The 19,193-nt window shown below is 46.3% G+C and overlaps 2 protein-coding genes and 1 non-coding gene across 9 annotated transcripts; 2 read left to right on the top strand and 1 right to left on the bottom strand.

The window, feature by feature from the left end:
- Nucleotides 1–5,229: 5,229 nt before the first annotated feature.
- LOC101674231 lies at nucleotides 5,230–18,343 on the top strand. 7 transcript variants are annotated; one of them, XM_045083146.1, is made up of 3 exons: nucleotides 8,166–9,069; nucleotides 9,790–9,880; nucleotides 10,239–13,387. In XM_045083146.1, the coding sequence occupies exons 1-3, from the start codon at nucleotides 8,580–8,582 to the stop codon at nucleotides 10,423–10,425; spliced, it is 768 nt and encodes a 255-aa protein (XP_044939081.1). In that variant the 5' UTR covers nucleotides 8,166–8,579; the 3' UTR covers nucleotides 10,426–13,387. The 7 variants fall into 7 exon arrangements, 4 of the variants coding, with proteins under 4 accessions (XP_012903440.1, XP_012903439.1, XP_044939081.1 ...); XM_004776843.3 differs by having other exon boundaries at nucleotides 9,781–9,880; XR_006607613.1 differs by lacking the exons at nucleotides 8,166–9,069; nucleotides 9,790–9,880; nucleotides 10,239–13,387 and adding exons at nucleotides 5,230–5,749; nucleotides 18,293–18,343.
- LOC123392916 lies at nucleotides 5,756–7,641 on the top strand. Its single transcript, XM_045083147.1, is given in 2 exon segments — nucleotides 5,756–6,799; nucleotides 6,801–7,641. Coding segments are annotated over 2 exon segments (951 nt in total). The 5' UTR covers nucleotides 5,756–6,463; the 3' UTR covers nucleotides 7,416–7,641.
- TRNAN-GUU lies at nucleotides 15,683–15,756 on the bottom strand. Its single transcript has one exon. It is a non-coding gene; the product is annotated as a tRNA-Asn (tRNA).
- Nucleotides 18,344–19,193: the final 850 nt, after the last annotated feature.

Raw genomic sequence — 19,193 nt, 5'->3', positions numbered from 1 at the left:
TAGGCAGCTAGGTATGCAAGTCACAGAGGGAATGTCCACCTCTTGGCTACAGACCTGGATATGCGCCTTTTCATTGCAACCAGGAGGAAACCATCTGATTGCTGGGAGGAGGCAGGCAGGGAGGCTTCCAGGGTGAGGCGAAGCTGAGCACTTAGACCCAGGGATCAAAAACAACAGGATTCAGACACTTGCAGGAATGGAGATAGGATGGATGGAGATCTCTTTCAAGGTCCTGAACAGAACTCCCTGTATTCTCCCTAACAAATTTTGTACCTTACAGTGTTTCCTTCTCAGTTGGAATCCTTTGTTCCCGTCCTTCCAGTGCTCTGAACAAAAAAATTTAAGAGTTATTTTTGACTCCAGTGTTTTGCTCAACCCTCACATCAGGAATTCATGTTTTCCTGTCAGGCAAGTATGGGTGTTGGTCCGTACTATCCTTCTCTTTCTTGATCTCTGAATTAGAGCAAACAACTCTCTTGATAAAAGTGGAGAGATCAATTTAAACAAGTGATTCTTGGCTCACTCAAGGTCTTAGGTTCCAGACACTTAGTCTCAGGATGGTTGGGTAATGTGAGTTGATGTTTGGGTCTGAGAGTGAACAGTAAATAAAGAATTCTTGAGATGTTTTCAGTGCAAAAAAGGGGTTTTATTAAAGCAGAGGTATAGGACTCGGGGCGGGGGGGGGGAGAAAAGGTTGCATTATAACTGAGAAACGACTGATAATATACGGTTTTGTTTTGTTGTTGTTCATGTTTGTTTTTTAATCCTGTGGAGGGAAAGGTGACTTTAGGGCCCCAGGAAGTTGAGTTTATAGGTTCCTGGAGGTCTGGCCATTATTATTATTATTATTATTTTAAAGATATTATTTATTTATCGGGGGGGGGGAGAGCGAGCACAGGCAGACAGAATGGCAGGCAGAGGCAGAGAGAGAAGCAGGCTCCCTGCCAAGCAAGGAGCCCGATGTGGGACTCTATCCCAGGACGCTGGGATCATGACCCGAGCCGAAGGCAGCTGCTTAACCAATTGAGCCACCCAGGCATCCCCGAGGTCTGGCTATTATTAATTAAGATCGAGTTTTTCTTGTAAATCATGAAGACAATAACAAACTGATAAGACTTTCTGTCCAGCATGACTGGTGATCTTTATCAGTTGACCATTACCATTTGTTTTTTCTTTCTTTGTTCTTGGGCAGTCATTAGTGCTTGAGGACTGTCACACTTTATTCCACCTTGGGTGGGAGGGGAAGGAGTTTGTGGAATGCCAGTTTGCCTTTTCCCCTCAGCTTGCCTTTTGTTATCTCATCAGTGGGGGTGGCTTATCTTCACACCTTTTCTTCTGCTCTGCCCTCAACTTTAGCTGCTTATTGGTCCCTCCTTACTTGTGCGTCCTCTCCTCTAGCAGAGTCAGGAACCCCACACTCTCCTGTTCAGCCTGCTGCCTGGTGCTTTGGTGGAGTTTGGCAGGATCCTGAGAGGCTCAGGTGCACTAGAAGTGAGTTCGTGGTTTCCCCAGTGACTGCAGCCCTTCACACTCCTGTAAAAGAAAGTCAACTGCTCCCTTTGTTTTGTCCAATAGGGACCCCAAAGTGTCCTACAAATAGAAGAGAATGAAAATAGAAAATAGAAAGAAAATAGAACAACAGAACAATAGAAGAACAGAATAGAAGAACAGAACAATAGAAGCAACAGAAAATAGAAAATAGAAAAGAAGAAATAGAAGAGAATGATGGATCTTCTCTTCTGACTGGGCAGTGAAAGAGGGAGATGGATCAAGGAGGGAAAGAAAGGGGGGAAGTATCATGGAATTTCCTGATCTAAAGCTACCCTGAAGTCCCCTTCTTCTGGAAAAACGCCCTCCACTGTGCCCCACAGTCGCTGATGAGAGTGATAATGATGAGGGAGCAGGAGGCTGGCTGAGGACAAAGCAGGAGCTGGCGCCTTGCACCCCCTCGTCACCCTTTCCCCTCCATAAGTGTAGCATCCCTCAGGCAGCCCTGACTGCCATGAACAATAAGCAAATAGTTAACTTACAGAGCTCACAATCCTGCTAGACAGGAGTCTCCCTTGGCTTACAAATGTTCTAAATCTCACTAACAAAGATGATTGATAGCAGGATTGTGACACCCCACCAAAAAGTCTCCCAAAGATCTTAATGTTAATGGCCGGTCTAAAGACAACACTGATCCAGCAGCAAGGGCAAGGCCTCCGGCAGGCCTGGAACATCCTGGCACCTTGTAGGCCCTCTTTAGCATATGAAAACTCCACTGACACCTCCCTTCCCCTCACCTTCCCCCAACCACAGGGTACATAACCTGCCATCCCTCACAACCCGGGGCAGCAGCTCTTCCTGCCCACGGGTCCTGTCCCCGTGCTTTAATAAACCACCATTTTGCACCAAAGATGTCTCAAGAATTCTTTCTTGGTCATCGGCTCCGGACCTCAGCCCACCAAACCTCACCTAGGTTCTAGAACTTCATCAATATGGCCCATTCCTGCCCTTGTCTCCAGTTTGAGCCAGAGTTGAAAAAGGCCAACCACCTCGGCCTGGTGTCTAATAAACCCATTAGATCTTTAATTACTCAGTTGCATTTTTGCTGTTTAACAGAGACAAACCTGAAAACTTTTCAGACATTACCTTTCTCTGAAAACTGTCCTTAACCTCTTGGTTAAAACTTAAATTCGAAGACCTGTTCGAGTTTTCCTCTGAGCAGGAAAACTAAAAAGGCAAGTAAAAAGATGTTTTGGGTGTTCAAAAGGTTGAAATAAAGCTGCCCCTAACAAAGAATCGAAAGATCAATGAGGGAGAAATCTTGTGATCATAAAATCTGCATGGGCCATCCCAGGCTCCTCCACCTTCAGGCAAATCGGAAAGCTCTCTGGTCTATGTTCCGCCTGGCAGCCTGAACTTCAAATGAGTTTAACACAGAGCAGAAAACACGGTTGGGCCTATGTTGGACATCTTCAAACAGACAGATGCCCTAGGGACGTCAGCTTCTACTAGGGAATAGTAAAGATGAAAGATAGAAAGATAAAAGTGTGGTTAAAATATTGGACTTAAGTTAGTTGACTAGAGTAAGTGACAGCAGCGGGACTCCCTCCGTCCAGAGGACCGCGGAGAAGAGCAGAGAGAAAGGGTGGGCGAGGGCAGAGCGCGCAGGGCAGGCAGAGGGCGTCCTCCGGTTCCTGGGAGGATTCCAGGCACCGAGCAGCGGCCACGAGCCGAGAACACCGACCGCCCCGCAGCGAAACGGACCACCGACAGACCCGGAGGGCGGGTGACCACCGAGGGGGCGCCTGGGGCTGGGACGCACGTGACCCGCCGCCTCCGGGAGCTGGAGAGTCGGCGGGGCGCCTTCGGCACCGGGGCGCGTCGTTCTGGATGTGGAAGCCCTGCGTTTGATGAGGATCCCGAAGCCAGACTGACGGCGGCCCCCGGCTCTTCGCTTCCTCGGGGGAGACGCGGGATCCCAAGCCGGCGCCGCAGCGGGGCTGCGGTCCCTTTACCTGGAGGGTCGCGAGGGCTTTCAGGGGCTTTTTGCACTTAGGAAAGAAGGTGGTGGGCACAATGAAGGAGCAGGAGGCTGGCTGGCTGAGGACAAAGCAAAAGCTGGCGCCTTGCACCCGCCCCCTTCACCCGCTCCCCTCCGTATGTGTAGCATTCCTCAGGCACCCCTGACTGCCATAAAATGATAAATGGTTAACTTGCTGAGATCACAATCCTGCAAGACAGGAGTCTCCCTTGGTTTGCAAATGTCCTTGAGATTTACAAACAAAGAAGTTACCTTATCAATAGCCCTAATGTCACCCTCCCCTCCATGAAAAACAGAAGGAGGCGGAGGTAGAAGGAAAAGTAAATAAAGTTAAATTTCTTCTAAACCTAAATCTCATTAACAAGGATGCTTGATAGCAGGAATGTAACATTCCACCAGGAGACTCCCAATTGTCTTTACTTGATAGTAACCAGGCCTTCAATATCCTGATAGTGCTTTTTTCGCATGCATGGGCTAACAGGCCAGTTCTGCTTCTGTAAAATTGCTTTGTCTGCTTTCGCGGGGAGTCCCCTGACCCAATCCACTGACGCCAAGTATGCCTGTTCAAACTGTCAATCAATCAGCTCAGCCCCACCCAAAACTTGTTTGTACCTGTCTATAAAAATCCTGCACCGACCCAGCTCTGGACCTCTCGGTGTTATCCTCAAGGAGCGGCGCAGAGGTCCAGGTTGGAACCTGCAATAAACAACCCTTGCTGATTGGCTTTGACTCACGTCTCTGGTGGTCTTTTAAGGTGGGGGTAATATTCAATTGGCATTTCAACAACAGTAGGGGCAGGACGGAAGCTGTTCAGTGTTCAGGCGTGAAGCCCCACTGTCTGTCCCGTTTCCCTAGTGTAGTGGTTATCACGTTTGCCTCACACGCTAAAGGTCCCCGGTTTGAAACTGGGCGGAAACAACCTTTTTTTCCCCTCCTCAGAGTTCATTCTCCGTTAGGTAACGTTAGGAAAAAAGACAGGAACATTGGGAAGCAATAGCTGCACCCATGATTCTCAGGAACTTTGAAAGAAAGTGCCATTACTGCCCAGCTCTGTGATTCTCAGGAACCTTGAGAGAAAGTGCAATTACTACCCAGCTAGCCCACTATCTATGAGCCAGTACCCATTCTCTTCTCCGAAGCAGGTTGAAGAGTCCAGAAAGTGACAGGGTTCCCTCCGGAAGCAAGCAACAGTGCCCATTTCAGGTTAGATTTTATATTAGGGAATCCCTTAAAATTCCCTTTGTTACCTTCTACCCGAGAATCTTCTCCATTGGCTGACATCGGAAAATGATTATGCATCTCAAGTATTTCCTAAAGGATACTGTTGAGCTTCTGTCACTCTGGAGTAAAATTGCAAAACAGGCTAATTTCCATGACAAAGCCAAAGTATCTGGATCTCAAGCCAAGAATTTATGTAATCAATATTCCGTAAGCATACCAATTAAAGGTATATATTTTTGTATTTTACCACAATTAAAATAATAACAGCCAAGAACCGCTATATATATTTTTCAAAGACATTACCTTATTTACATATACAAAGAGATACTGGAATAAAAAGATATGGTAAACCCCAGAGAGTGTAAAATTCTGGGGGTGGAAAAGGGAATGGGTGTGGATAAACAGAAAATAACTGAAAGATAAGTATGAAAGAATCTTGTTAGGGCATCTATGTTAATGTTTCCTGAAGTAAGGAACTGAAAGACCCCTCTCCCCTTGCTGAAGGCTTGATTAAGTAACCTATTGTCCCCATAGCCGGATGGCAACACATACCAGGATGTCTATGGTCAACCGGCCTGTCAAAAGGGAAGACAAATGAGAAACAGAGTGTACCTGAGACTTTCCAGAGTGCTGAGGCAAGGCCCGCCAGAACAAACGGCTGTGTCCTTGCCTTGAACCCAACGCCTGACTATGCTTGATTTAAATTAACCAATCAGATCCCTGTAACCATGCATCTGCTTCTGTAAGCTCGCTTCCCGCCACCCCAACCCTGCCCTATATAATCTGCTCCCCAACTTAGCCCCGCACGCTCAGTCCACAGGAGGCTGATGCGTCCGCAGGCGCCTGTGTAAACAATAAATCACCTCTTGCGACTTGCATCCAGTGGAGACGTGGTGTCTGGTTCTTGGGTACGGAGTGAGGGTCTTTCATTTGGAGGTTCCACCGAGATCTACTGGACTCCCACCCAAAGAAAAGACTCCAACCGATCCCCACCAGGAGGTAAGCTGGCCAGCATCTGTGTCTCTGTCTCTCTGTTTGTTTTTATGTTTTTAAACAACATTGTTGTTCTGTATTTTGGGCAGCTTGAGAAGGAGTTGACGAGCTCAGACTTCTCCCCTGTCACCCAGAGGGGCGCCTCGGGAAATCTGAAAAGGTCCATTATCTTGGGCCATCTGTTAGTCACGGAAGAACCTCTGTGCTCCTCCTGACTGTCCGAATCCGTACTTTCGGTTTTGAGCCGAAGCCGCGCAGTGATATCTGTTTTTTGTCTCCTATGTCTAAATTGTCCTATTAATGTCTTGAGTGTCTATAATTAATTTTTCTTTCTTTCCAAGGCTACAAAATGGGGCAAACCATTACCACCCCCTTGAGTCTCACATTAGGTCACTGGAGAGATGTTCAGATCCGAGCAAACAATCTGTCAGTGGAGGTCAAAAGAAGAAAATGGCAGACCCTCTGTACCTCTGAATGGCCCACCTTTAATGTTGCATGGCCCAGAGATGGGACCTTTAACATCACTGTTATCTTCCAGGTCAAGGAGTGGATCTTCAGTCAAGAACCCCAGGGCCATCTGGACCAAGTCCCTTACATAGTAGTCTGGGAAAGTCTAATTGATGACCCCCTCCCTGGGTCTCTCCTTTCGCTCATCCAAAGCCCTAAGCCCCTTCCAGACTCTATCCCTTCCCCAATACCTTCCGCTCCCCCTGTTCCCCTATGTCCTGCCAATCCTCCCAAACCCCCTATTTCTTCCGACTTATACCTGTAATAGGTGATTCCGCCTCTTCCCGGCGTCCTAAGCCAAAGAGGTTTCTTCCTCCTGATGACTCCCCCTTAATAGACCTCTTAACCGAGGAGCCCTCCCACCAGTCTCCCCCTCCACCTCCACCGTCGCAAACACCAAATTCCTCAGAATCTGAGGAAGAACCGGATAACCTGCCAGAGGAACGCCGCCCCTCACCATCCCCAATGGCGGAAAGACTTAGGAGTCGCAAGGAACCAGCACAGGAGGGGTCTTCCAAACTTCTTCCCCTGCGCCAAGGAGGGGGGCCCAGGCAATCAACTTCAATACTGGCCCTTCTCGGCCTCAGACTTCTATAACTGGAAGTCCCATAATCCTTCCTTCTCACAGGACCCCGTAGCTTTGACCACTTTAATCGAGTCCATTCTAAGCACGCATCAACCCACTTGGGATGATTGCCAGCAGCTCTTGCAGACTCTTCTCACTACAGAGGAGAGACAAAAAGTTTTTCTGGAAGCCAGAAAAAAGGTTCTGGGAGACGATGGAAGACTTACCCAACTCCCGAACGTGATTGATGCCACCTTTCCCTTGACCCGTCCTGACTGGGATTTCAACACGGCTGAAGGTAGGACCCACCTAAATCTTTATTGCCAGTTACTCATAGCAGGCCTCCATAATGCGGGGCACCACCCCACCAATTTGGCTCAGGTAAGACAGGTCACTCAGGGCTCAGAAGAATCTCCAACCGCTTTCCTAGAAAGACTTGAGGAGGCTTATCGTAGATATACTCCCTTCGATCCTGACAGTCAGGAACAGAGAGGAAATGTGTCCATGGCATTCATTTGGCAGTCAGTGCCAGACATTAGAAATAAGTTACAGCGACTGGAGAATTTACAAGATTTCTCGTTGCAAGATTTGTTAAAGTGAAATGCCAATAGAGTATTACCCCCACCTTAAAAGACCACCAGAGACGTGAGTCAAAGCCAATCAGCAAGGGTCGTTTATTGCAGGTTCCAACCTGGACCTCTGTGCAGCTCGTTGCCGATAACACCGAGAGGTCCAGAGCTGGGTTGGTGCAGGGTTTTTATAGACAGATACAAACAAGTTTCGGGTGGGGCTGAGCTGATTGAACAGGCATACTTGGCGTCAGTGAATTGGGTCAGGGGACCCCGCGTGAAAGCAGACAAAGCAATCTTACAGAAGCAGAACTGGCCGGTTAGCCCACACCTGCGAAAAAAGTACTATCAGGATATTGAAGGCCTGGTTACTATCAAGTAAAGACAATTGGGAGTCTCCTGGTGGAATGTTACATTCTTGCTATCAAGCATCCTTGTTAATGAGATTTAGGTTTAGAAGAAATTTAACTTTATTTACTTTTCCTTCTACCTCCGCCTCCTGCGGTGTTTTATGGAGGGGAGGGTGACATTAGGGCTTGAGGAACTGAGTTATGTGTCCCTGGAAATTAGGCTATTAATAAGGTAACTTCTTTGTTTGTAAATCTCAAGGACATTTGCAAACCAAGGGAGACTCCTACCCTGCAGGACTGTGATTTCTGCAAGTTAACTATTTATCATTTTATGGTGGTCAGGGGTGCCTGAGGAATGCTACACATATGGAGGGGAGCGGGTGAAGGGGGGTGCAAGGCGCCAGCTTTTGCTTTGTCCTCAGCCAGCCTCCTGCTCTTTCAAAAGGAGGCAGAAAAATTTTATAATAGAGAAACTCAGGAAGAAAAGGAAGAAAGGCTAAGAAAGGAGGCTTAAGAAAAGGAAGACAAACGGGAGCATAAGCGAAATAAGGAACTTAGCAAAATCTTGGCCGCCATAGTGCAAGGCAATCAAGGGTCAGAAACAGGAAAGCCAGGCAGGGAGGGAGACAAAGGAAGGCCTCAGGTGGATCGAGACCAATGTGCCTATTGCAAAGAAAGAGGACAGTGGGTCAAAGACTGCCCAACCCTTTGACCTGTTTGTCGATGAAAAGCAAGGGTTTGCTAAGGGGGTTCTAACTCAAAGACTAGGGCCTTGGAGACGCCCTCTCGCCTACCTCTCTAAGAAGTGAGACCCCGTGGCAGCAGGATGGCCACCATGCCTAAAAATGATAGCAGCCATAGCGGTCCTAATCAAGGATGCAACCAAATTGACTTTGGGACAGCCTTTAACAATCCTGGCTCCACACACAGTGGAATCTTTAATTCGCCAACCCCCAGACCGCTGGCTATCTAATGCTCGCCTCATTCATTATCAGTCCCTCCTCCAGGACACAGACAGAATCCAGTTTGGACCTGTGGTGACTCTCAACCCCGCAACTCTCCTACCCACCCCTGGGGAGGCCCCCTTGCATGATTGCCACCAGATCCTTGTGGAAACGCATGGGACACGACCTGACCTAACTGACCAGCCCATGAAGGATGTGGACCTGACCTGGTACACGGATGGCAGTAGCTACCTGCAGGATGGAGAACGATGGGCAGGAGCCGCCATCACGACCGACTCTCAAATTGTGTGGGCAAGTGCACTACCAGGAGGCACTTCAGCACAACGGGCCCAGCTAATCGCCTTAACCCAGGCCCTCCAACTGGCAGAAGGTAAGAGACTTACTGTTTACACAGATAGCAGATACGCCTTTGCCACTGCCCATATTCATGGGGAAATTTATCGGAGGAGGGGACTACTGACCTCCGACGGAAAAGAAGTTAAAAATAAAATTGAAATATTGGCCCTACTAAAGGCCTATTTTCTTCCCAAAAAGCTGAGCATAATGCACTGCCCAGGCCATCAAAAAGGAAATAGCCCAGAAGCCAAAGGAAATCGCTTGGCCGACGAAGCAGCCCGACGGGCAGCTTTAGGGCCTCAACTATTGACTGTTACCATCCTCACTGGGACAGAGGAAACCAATGACGCCCCCATTTGGAATTATGAAGAAACCGATTTAGACATCATGCAGAGGTTGGGGGCCAATTACAACCCAGCCCTAAACCGATGGGAATATCAAGGAAAAGCCATAATGCCCATTAGAATGGCAAAGGAACTAATAAATCACCTCCATCGGCTGACTCATCTAAGTGCAAACAAAATGAAATCTTTTAATGGATAGGGCCAATTTAGAAAACTATTTCCCCAAACGAAACTTCCCCTTCAACAAGCAGCCGCAAATTGCACAGCGTGTGCCCAAGTCAATCCTGGAAAAACTAGTATCGGACCAGGAGTCCGAGTACGCAGTCACCGCCCTGGCACACATTGGGAAATTGACTTTACCGAGATCAAACCTGGCATGTATGGATATAAATATCTCTTAGTTTTTCTAGATACATTTTCAGGATGGACAGAGGCCTTCCCCACCAAGAAAGAGACTGCCAACATAGTTGCTAAGAAGTTACTGGAGGAGATTTTCCCAAGGTATGGAATGCCTGAGGTACTGGGGTCAGACAATGGGCCTGCCTTTGTCTCCCAGGTAAGTCAGTCGGTGGCCAAGCTTTTGGGGATCGATTGGAAATTACATTGTGCTTACAGACCCCAAAGTTCAGGACAAGTAGAGATAATGAATAGAACCATCAAGGAGGCTCTATCTAAATTACTGCTTGAAACTGGCTCTAAAGACTGGGTCCAGCTCCTGCCTTTAGCACTCTATAGGGCCAGAAACACTCCTGGCCCTCACGGTCTGACACCCTTCGAAATCCTCTATGGTGCTCCCCCTCCAGCTGTCACGTTCTTTGAGGCAGATCTCTCTACTCACTCCCCTTCCCCCTCCATACAGGCCCATCTGCAAGCTTTGCAGCTGGTGCAACAAGAAGTCTGGAAACCCCTGGCAGCCGCCTACCAGGAAAAACTTAACATCCCATCGTGACCCCATCCCTACAAAATCGGGGATACTGTCTGGGTCCGCAGGCATCGAGCCACGAACCTTGAACCTTGCTGGAAAGGACCTCATACTGTGCTCCTAACAACGCCCACGGTGCTAAAAGTTGACGGGATTGCAGCCTGGATCCACGCCTCCCATGTGAAGGCGGCACACCCGGACGGACAAACCGAACATCATTAGAACTCGGAATGGACCGTCCAACGCTCCCCAAACCCACTAAAGATAAGACTCGTTCGCCATTAGTTCTATTCTTTTGCTTATTCTCTCTCCTTTCCCCTATAAAAGGTACCAGTCCACATCTCTTCAAGCAATTAACCTGGCAGGTTCTCTCCCAAACGGGGAGAGTTATCTGGTCCAGAACGGCCCAACACACCCCTAATACATGGTGGCCTACCCTGTATCCGGATCTCTGTAAACTGGCTATGGGGTCTTGGGACATAGGTCAACACGATGATCCCCATAATCCACCGACATCCCCTACAAGTAGTGGAATGTCGCCCCCTAACCGGGGATGTGGAGACGGACCACGACGCTACAAACTTAGTGCACTCCCCTTTTATGTCTGCCCCGCGCCAAGAAATAATGCTGCTAGTGGACGGGCCTATAAATGTGGAGGCCCTGTTGACTTCTACTGCGCGGCCTGGGGATGTGAAACTACAGGTGATGTCTATTGGAAACCCATCTCGCATTGGGATTTTATCACTGTAAAAGCCAACTACTCCCATGAGGTGGGAAATTTCTGGGACCGAGAAAACGACGGAAAACACTGTAAAAATGCATGGTGTCACCCCCTTAAGATTACCTTCACAGAGTCTGGAAAGAAAGCAGTCCACTGGACAAAAGGGTATAGCTGGGGCCTTAGACTCTATAAAGAATATTATGATGAGGGACTCATATTTACTATAAAACTCTCTATAGAATCCCCCTCTGCCACCATAGGGCCTAATCCGGTCCTGCCAGATCAGAGAGCCCCTAACCCTCATCCTAAGGGCCCTGCCTAACACCCGCCGTCACCATCATCCCACCTGGCACAACCCCCCCCCCCCAATGTTTCCTCATCAATACCATCGGTTCCGGACAGACCTTCTCCTGGTACTGGAGATCGACTCCTTAACCTGATAACAGGGGTGTACCAAGCCCTCAATTATTCTTTTTTTTTTTTTTTTAAAGATTTTTTATTTATTTATTTGACAGAGAGAGATCACAAGTAGGCAGAGAGGCAGGCAGAGAGAGAGAGGAGGAAACAGGCTCCCTGCTGAGCAGAGAGCCCGATGTGGGACTCGATCCCAGGACCCTGAGATCATGACCTGAGCCGAAGGCAGCGGCCTAACCCACTGAGCCACCCAGGCGCCCAGCCCTCAATTATTCTAATCCCATTCTTGCTAAGGATTGTTGGCTCTGCCTAGTGTCAAGCCCCCCTTATTATGAAGGTGTAGCTACAGCTGCTAACTTCATCAATCATACTTTCCCCACCACCACCTGTTCCTCTTCTCCTAGCCACAAGTTAACTCTCCCTGAAGTATCAGGTCAAGGACTATGTTTAGGCAAAATACCAACCTCTCATCAGACACTATGCAACATGACAACTACCATCACTCCCGGTAACTACTATTTAGAAGCCCCCAACGGAACCTATTGGGCATGTAACACCGGCTTGACTCCCTGTATTTCTGCCCAACTCCTAAATGCCGCTGCAGATTACTGTGTATTAGTCCAATTATGGCCTAGAATCACCTACCACAGTTCGGAGACTATCCTCAACTTCTATGAGGGTAAAGACAGATATCGAAGGGAACCCCTTACCCTAACATTAGCCATATTACTAGGAATTGGGGGAATAGCGGCAGGTATCGGAACAGGAACTTCTGCCCTACTCCAAAGCAACCAGCTTATGCATTTGCAGGCCGCCGTGACTGCTGATTTAGAAGCTATAGAAAAATCCATCAGTGCCTTAGAAAAATCCTTAACCTCCCTCTCCCGAGGTGGTTCTACAAAATAGGAGGGGACTAGACCTATTGTTCTTAAAAGAAGGAGGATTGTGCGCAGCCCTCAAGGAGGAATGCTGCTTTTATGCTGATCATACTGGAATTGTTAGAGAAACCATGAATAAACTCAGAGAAAGACTAGCCCAAAGAAAAAAAGATTTTGAATCCCAACAGGGCTGGTTTGAAAGTTGGTTTAATCGATCTCCTTGGTTCACCACGTTACTGTCCACCATTTTAGGGCCCCTTATTATACTTCTACTAATTCTTTCAATCGGCCCTTGTATCTCTTTTTTTTTTAAATATATTTTATATATTTATTTGACAGAGAGATCACAAGCAGGCAGAGAGGCAGGCAGAGAGAGAGGAGGAAGCAGGCTCCCCGCTGAGCAGAGAGTCTGACGCGGGGCTCGATCCCAGGACCCTGAGATCATGACCCGAGCCGAAGGCAGAGGCTTTAACCCACTGAGCCACCCAGGTGCCCCTCAGCCCTTGTATCTTAAACTCGTACAGTTCATGAAAGATCACTTGTCAGTAATCCAGACAATGGTGCTGACACAGCAATATCAACTAATTAAACAGACCGGCTCTCAAATTGACTTACTTCATGAACAAAGCGAATGGATATAAGATTCTATCCATGATAAGAAAAAGGGGGGAATGAAAGACCCCTCTCCCCTTGCTGAAGGCTTGATTAAGTAACCTATTGTCCCCATAGCCGGATGGCAACACATACCAGGATGTCTATGGTCAACCGGCCTGTCAAAAGGGAAGACAAATGAGAAACAGAGTGTACCTGAGACTTTCCAGAGTGCTGAGGCAAGGCCCGCCAGAACAAACGGCTTTGTCCTTGCCTTGAACCCAACGCCTGACTATGCTTGATTTAAATTAACCAATCAGATCCCTGTAACCATGCATCTGCTTCTGTAAGCTCGCTTCCCACCACCCCAACCCTGCCCTATATAATCTGCTCCCCAACTTAGCCCCGCACACTCAGTCCACAGGAGGCTGATGCGTCCGCAGGCGCCTGTGTAAACAATAAATCACCTCTTGCGACTTGCATCCAGTGGAGACGTGGTGTCTGGTTCTTGGGTGCGGAGTGAGGGTCTTTCAGAACATAATACTTAATCATGTACCCAGGATCTAAAAAAATATTTATTAACTAATCAGGGATATGAAATTTTTTTTTAAGATTTTACTTATTTAATCGACAGAGAGAGAGAGAGATCACAAGTAGGCAGAGAAGCATGCGGGGGTGGGGGGAGCAGGCTCCCTGCTGAGCAGAGAGGCCAATGCCAGGCTCAACCGCAGGACCCTGAGATCCTGACCTTAGCTGAAGGCAGAGGCTTAATCCACTGAGCCACCCAAGCACTCCAGGAATGGAATTTTTTAAATGCTATAGGAAAACAGAGAATTTTATCTATGTAAACCAGTCTAGTGAAAAACAAGGAAAATATTTTTTTTTAATATATGATATGGTGGAAATAAGACCAACAATGTCAGGGATCCTTAACACAAAGACTAAATACTGCTAATTATAATGGATTCAAGTCTCAGGGAATGTATAAAAGTAACTTCTGAAAGACCCACGGATCCCCTTACCCAAGAATTCAACACTGCCACAGGATGCAAACAGCAAGAGGTTCTTTATTGTAGCACAGGCGCCTGCGGGTGGTCAGCAGCTCCTGCTAGCTGAGCACACCAGGCTGGGGTGGTGCAGGTTTTTTTATAGACAGATACAAACAAGTTTCGGGTGGGGCTGAGCTGATTGATTGATAGTTTGAACAGACATACTTGGCGTCAGTGGAGTGGATCAGGGGACCCGCCCGCGAAAGCAGACAAAGCAATCTTACAGAAGCAGAACTGGCCGGTTAGCCCACGCATGAGGAAAAAAAAAACCACTATCAGGATATTGAAGGCCTGGTTACTATCAAGCCAAGGCCACTTTCCCTCTAATGTGGCACTAACATAAAGACAATTGGGAGTCTCCTGGTGAAATGTTACATTCCTGCTATCAAAAGTAAGGTAACTTCTTTGTTGTAAATCTCAAGGACATTTGCAAACCAAGGGAGACTCCTACCCTGCAGGACTGTGATTTCTGCAAGTTAACTATTTATCATTTTATGGTAGTCAGGAGTGCCTGAGGAATGCTACACCTATGGAGGGGTGCAGGTAAAAAAAAGGGGGGGTGCAAGGCGCCAGCTTTTGCTTTGTCCTCAGCCAGCCTCTTGCTCCTTAGAGTTGAGGGTTTAAGCAATTTTTCCATTTCTTAGCAGAGTATTAGAAGCATTATTATACAGAAGCCAGAAACAGCCGGGTTAAACACAGATTTTTGCTATTCGTTATCCTGTTCTGCTGCTTGCTGACTCCCTTATCTATCATCAGCTAGCTACAGTTTCTCAGTTAGCATAAGCTGGTTTTAAAAAGAATGTTAAAACTTATAGGCTATACTATAGTTCTGACCTGGGGTCCTTCACTTCCAGTTACAGCAGTGTTGTAGACAAAAAAGGGATAAATATTAAGAGTAGCACAAATCTGTTCCAAGCTACGCATGAAAGAACTAAAAATGGGGGAAAATATTGTTTCAGGATTTCTTTTTCTTTAGTGCCCACAGGTCTTGCTCACATTGCTTCTAAGAATGAAGAGGTAGAGCAGACAAAGAGCGGTGGGCAGCAAAGCGCAATTTCTTTAGTAAGAGTATAAAGCTCCTGGAGAGGGAGGAGGGGGCCCAAGTGGGTTGCCTTTGGAGTTTCTAAGCTTAGGGGTTTTCATGAGCATAATATCTTAAGCAAGCAGGGTCATGCCAGTCAGTACGACTGCTGAGTCGTGCCAGTCAGGGCTCTGATCAGGCATCTGCCTACCTATTATGTTAATGTCTCTGCTGATGGTCTTTTTTTGCTGATGTCTTAACCTCCCCTTGCCTGTGATATCGACAGATGCTTTGTGGTTAATTGTCTTATCTTAGAACACTTTGCAGAATTAATTTCTGCAAGGGTTGCAAAACAGAATGTTAGGGTAGTCCTGTCTAAACTGCAAAACAGGATGTTAGTGCTGTCTTATTTTAGCTGTCCTGACTCCATATTTTCTTGTTGGGGACTCTGGCCCTGACTACCTGTGCAACTAACTCTTAATTCATAGAAGGTTAAATAAGCACTAGTACACAGGGTATGAAAAGTGAGGCAGAGAACAACACTGGTTTTTCTTGCTTTCCCACATATGCTTTAAATAGCTCTTCTGAAAATCTGGGATGATCTTCCCATAAAGGATCTGCACAGAACAGAATGGTCGTGAGATAGACCTCCTTCATTTTGAGAGAGAGAATGCCACAGAACAAAGACTTCCCAAGAGCAAACACCATGTCCCTGGGTGGGCTCGCACCACCAACCTTTCGGTTAACAGCCAAACGCGCTAACCAGTTGCACCACAGAGACCTGTGATGACCCATTTACTCCTTCCAACAAGGAACAAGCCAAACTGCTGGTTGCTGTTGGGGGAACCAGAAAGATAAAGGGACAGGGGAGCATGGGGGGAGACGCGGGAAAGAGGAATGTGAAAAGGAGCAAAAGAAACAAATATGGATGAGATGATGAGATGAAGGGACTGCTAGGAAATCTGTGAAGAGGAAAATTGTTTTATTATGTAGAACAGGGAGGGAGAAACAGAGAACAGTAGGAAAGAGACCGGTGCAAACATCTGCAGGTGTCCAAGAATAAAACAGCCAAAGAAGTGTAAATAAAGGGACGCCTGGGTGGCTCAGTTGGTTAGGCAGCTGCCTTCGGCTCAGGTCATGATCCCAGTGTCCTGGGATCGAGTCCCACATCGGGCTCCTAGCTCAGCGGGGAGCCTGCTTCTCCCTCTGCCTCTGCCTGCCATTCTGTCTGCCTGTGCTCGCTCTCTCCCCCTCTCTCTCTCTGATAAATAAATAAAATTAAAAAAAAAAAGAAGTGTAAATAAAAATTACAGTAAGTGCAGTGGCTGCCAGTAGGATTGTGGGGCACTGTCACTGTATACGGGTTGGTACCCTTGTGGTTACGGCCTCAGTTCAAACCAAGTAACAGTAGGGTAGCTGTAGATGTCCTTAGTAGGTGCCAAACCAATCTTTTGGGCTGCTTTTCATCCCAGCACCGGCTCTGCGCCTTAGTTAGCTGCAGTCAGAACACAGGATACTTAGGAGTCGAGTACACCTGCTAGTCCCACGGCAGGTGCAATCAGAAGAGGGGTAAATTCCACAGTGTACAAACCTTTGGGTGGCGGACCAAAGTGAACCTTGGAAGTTTCCTTGTTTCCTTACTGAGCAGAAGATATCCCCAAAGATGAAATACCTTTCAAGGAGACTGGCCTATAGCTTTCATGAATGAAATAGTGTCCACATAGCCTTTTTTTCTGGTAAAGATATTTCAAGTATTAGTGTGTGTGTTGGGGGGAGGGTTAACACTAAATGAGAACAGGTCTCTGTGTTTACAATAAAATGCAAACAAGTTGTCATGACAACTACATGACAGCTTGTCTCCATCTGCCATCTGCTAATTTTTATGGAAACAGTAAATTATTGAACTATAGTTCACACTGAGTAAAAAATCACAAATCTTTACTGTACAATTTGTTGAATGTGGGCAAATGTAATCATCACCCAAATCAAGTTATGAAAAATTGCCATCATCCCTGAAGTATAGGTTGAGCTCCTTTCTGGGTAATTCATACCCTATCTCACTTAGGTAATTATTATTTTGAAGTCTATCTGCTATAGGTTACTATTGCTTATTCTCAAAATTCAAATGAATGAATGCTTATTTTTTGCATTTGCCTTTTAATGTTAAATATTAAATTAATATTAAATATATCCATATTGATAGGTACATAACTTGATTTTGGTATTACTGGAGAAACTTTGGTGTTATTTGGTATTAGTTAGTATTATTGATCAATATTCTTAGTGTTTGTTGAATATTCTGTACCAGTCTATGTACTTGCGCATTGATAGATGTACTGCAATTGCTGGGTCATGGAGTAGGTATGAGTTTAACTTTATTAGAAATTGCCAACAGTCCTCTAGAATAGTTTTGAACAGTAACTACAGTTGCAATTGTTCCACAGTCTTATCAGCATTTGGTGTACTAATTCTTTTTATATATAGCCATGTTGGAAGGTGGGTAATATTATCTCCTTATATTTTAATTTGTATTTCCCAAGTAAATAAAAATATCAAGAATATATATATATATATTTTAAAGATTTTATTTATTTATTTAACAGAGAGAGAGATCACAGTAGGCACAGAGGCAGAGGAGAAGGCAGTCTCCCCACTGAGCAGAGAGCCCGTTGCAGGGCTCCATCCCAGAGCCCCAGGATCGATCCCAGGGCCCCAGGATCATGACCTGAGCCGAAGGCAGAGCCTTAACCCATTGAGCCACCCAGGCGCCCCAGGAATATATTTTTTAAAATAAGCTCCACACCTTCAACTCACAGCCCCGAGATCTGACCTGAGCTCAAGAGTCAGACACTTAATTTGACTGAGACACCCCTCAAGAATGTTTCATATAACATTTGGTCATTAAAATATCTCACTTTGTGGGGTGCCTGGGTGGCTCAGTGGGTTAAAGCCTCTGCCTCCGGCTCAGGTCATGATCCCAGGGTCCTGGGATGGAGCCCCACATCCAGCCCCGCCTTGGGCTCTCTGCTCAGTGGGGAACCTGCTTCCTCCTCTCTCTCTCTCTCTCTCTGCCTCTCTGCCTACTTGTGATCTCTGTCTGTAAATAAATAAATAAAATCTTAAAAAAAAAAAAAGATACCTCACTTTGTAAAGAAAATCTATTGGATATTTTGCCTTTTATTTGGTTTAGTTTTTAAAAATTAACTGATTTATTAAATCTTCATATATTTGAATAATCAAGACATTTTAAAGTAATATGGCTTAACATATTTTCTCAGCTTGTGATTTAACTTTTTTTTTTTTTTTTTGTCCGAGAGAATGAGCACAGGCAGACAGAGTGGCAGGCAGAGGCAGAGGGAGAAGCAGGTTTCCTGCTGAGCAAGGAGCCCGATGTAGAACTTGATCCCAGGATTATGACCTGAGCCGAAGGCAGCCGCTTAACCAACTGAGCCACCCAGGTGTCCCTAACTTTTGTTTTTTTTTTAAGATTTTATTTATTTATTTGACAGAAAAAGAGAGAGAGAGAGAGAATACAGCAAGGGAAGCGGGAGAGGGAGAAGCAAGTTTCCTGCAGAGCAGGGAGCCCAATGTGGGACTCCATCCCAGGACCCTGAGACCATGACCTGAGCCAAAGGCAGAGGCTTAACACACCAAGCCACCCAGGTGCCCCTAGAATTTTATAAAAGTTTTAATTAAAAAATCTGTGACATATTCTCAAAATAAAAATACTCTGGGGAGCTATCAATGACAATGCATAGAAAACACTTCTAAAATGCTCTTAGGAGAATCCATTAGGCTCCTGTACTTGTAGGAATGATGGTATTAGCATACTCTATGGTCCCAGGAAGATTCAGAAATTATCTTTCAAACCTGTCAAGCGCTGAGTGAAAATGATTCTTTTGGAAATCTTTACAACACAGTTTTCCCCTAGTTGCAATAGATGTTTACTGGATCCAGGGAAAGTCTGCCTATATTACTTCCACAGGTATTTTCTTCCTTGGTCTCCGCTTACGTGTCCCACTCCCTCTTTTTTTTTTTTTTTTTTGAATTACATTCTTCCCAAGGCTATCTCCAGTGATTCCTCCATAGTACATGGCATTTTTTTTAGATGGCACTTTAAAAAACCCTGAGAACGCATCATGCAAACACGCGCATACAAACTCACACTTGTCATATTTGAACACTTACCTCACTTACACATCCCCCTTCCTCATGCCC

The sequence above is a fragment of the Mustela putorius genome, unplaced genomic scaffold (assembly GCF_011764305.1).
Source record: "Mustela putorius furo isolate JIRA1106 unplaced genomic scaffold, ASM1176430v1.1 tig00000695_pilon_pilon_pilon, whole genome shotgun sequence".
Lineage (NCBI taxonomy): Eukaryota > Metazoa > Chordata > Mammalia > Carnivora > Mustelidae > Mustela > Mustela putorius.
This window is presented reverse-complemented; position numbering and strand designations above follow the sequence as displayed.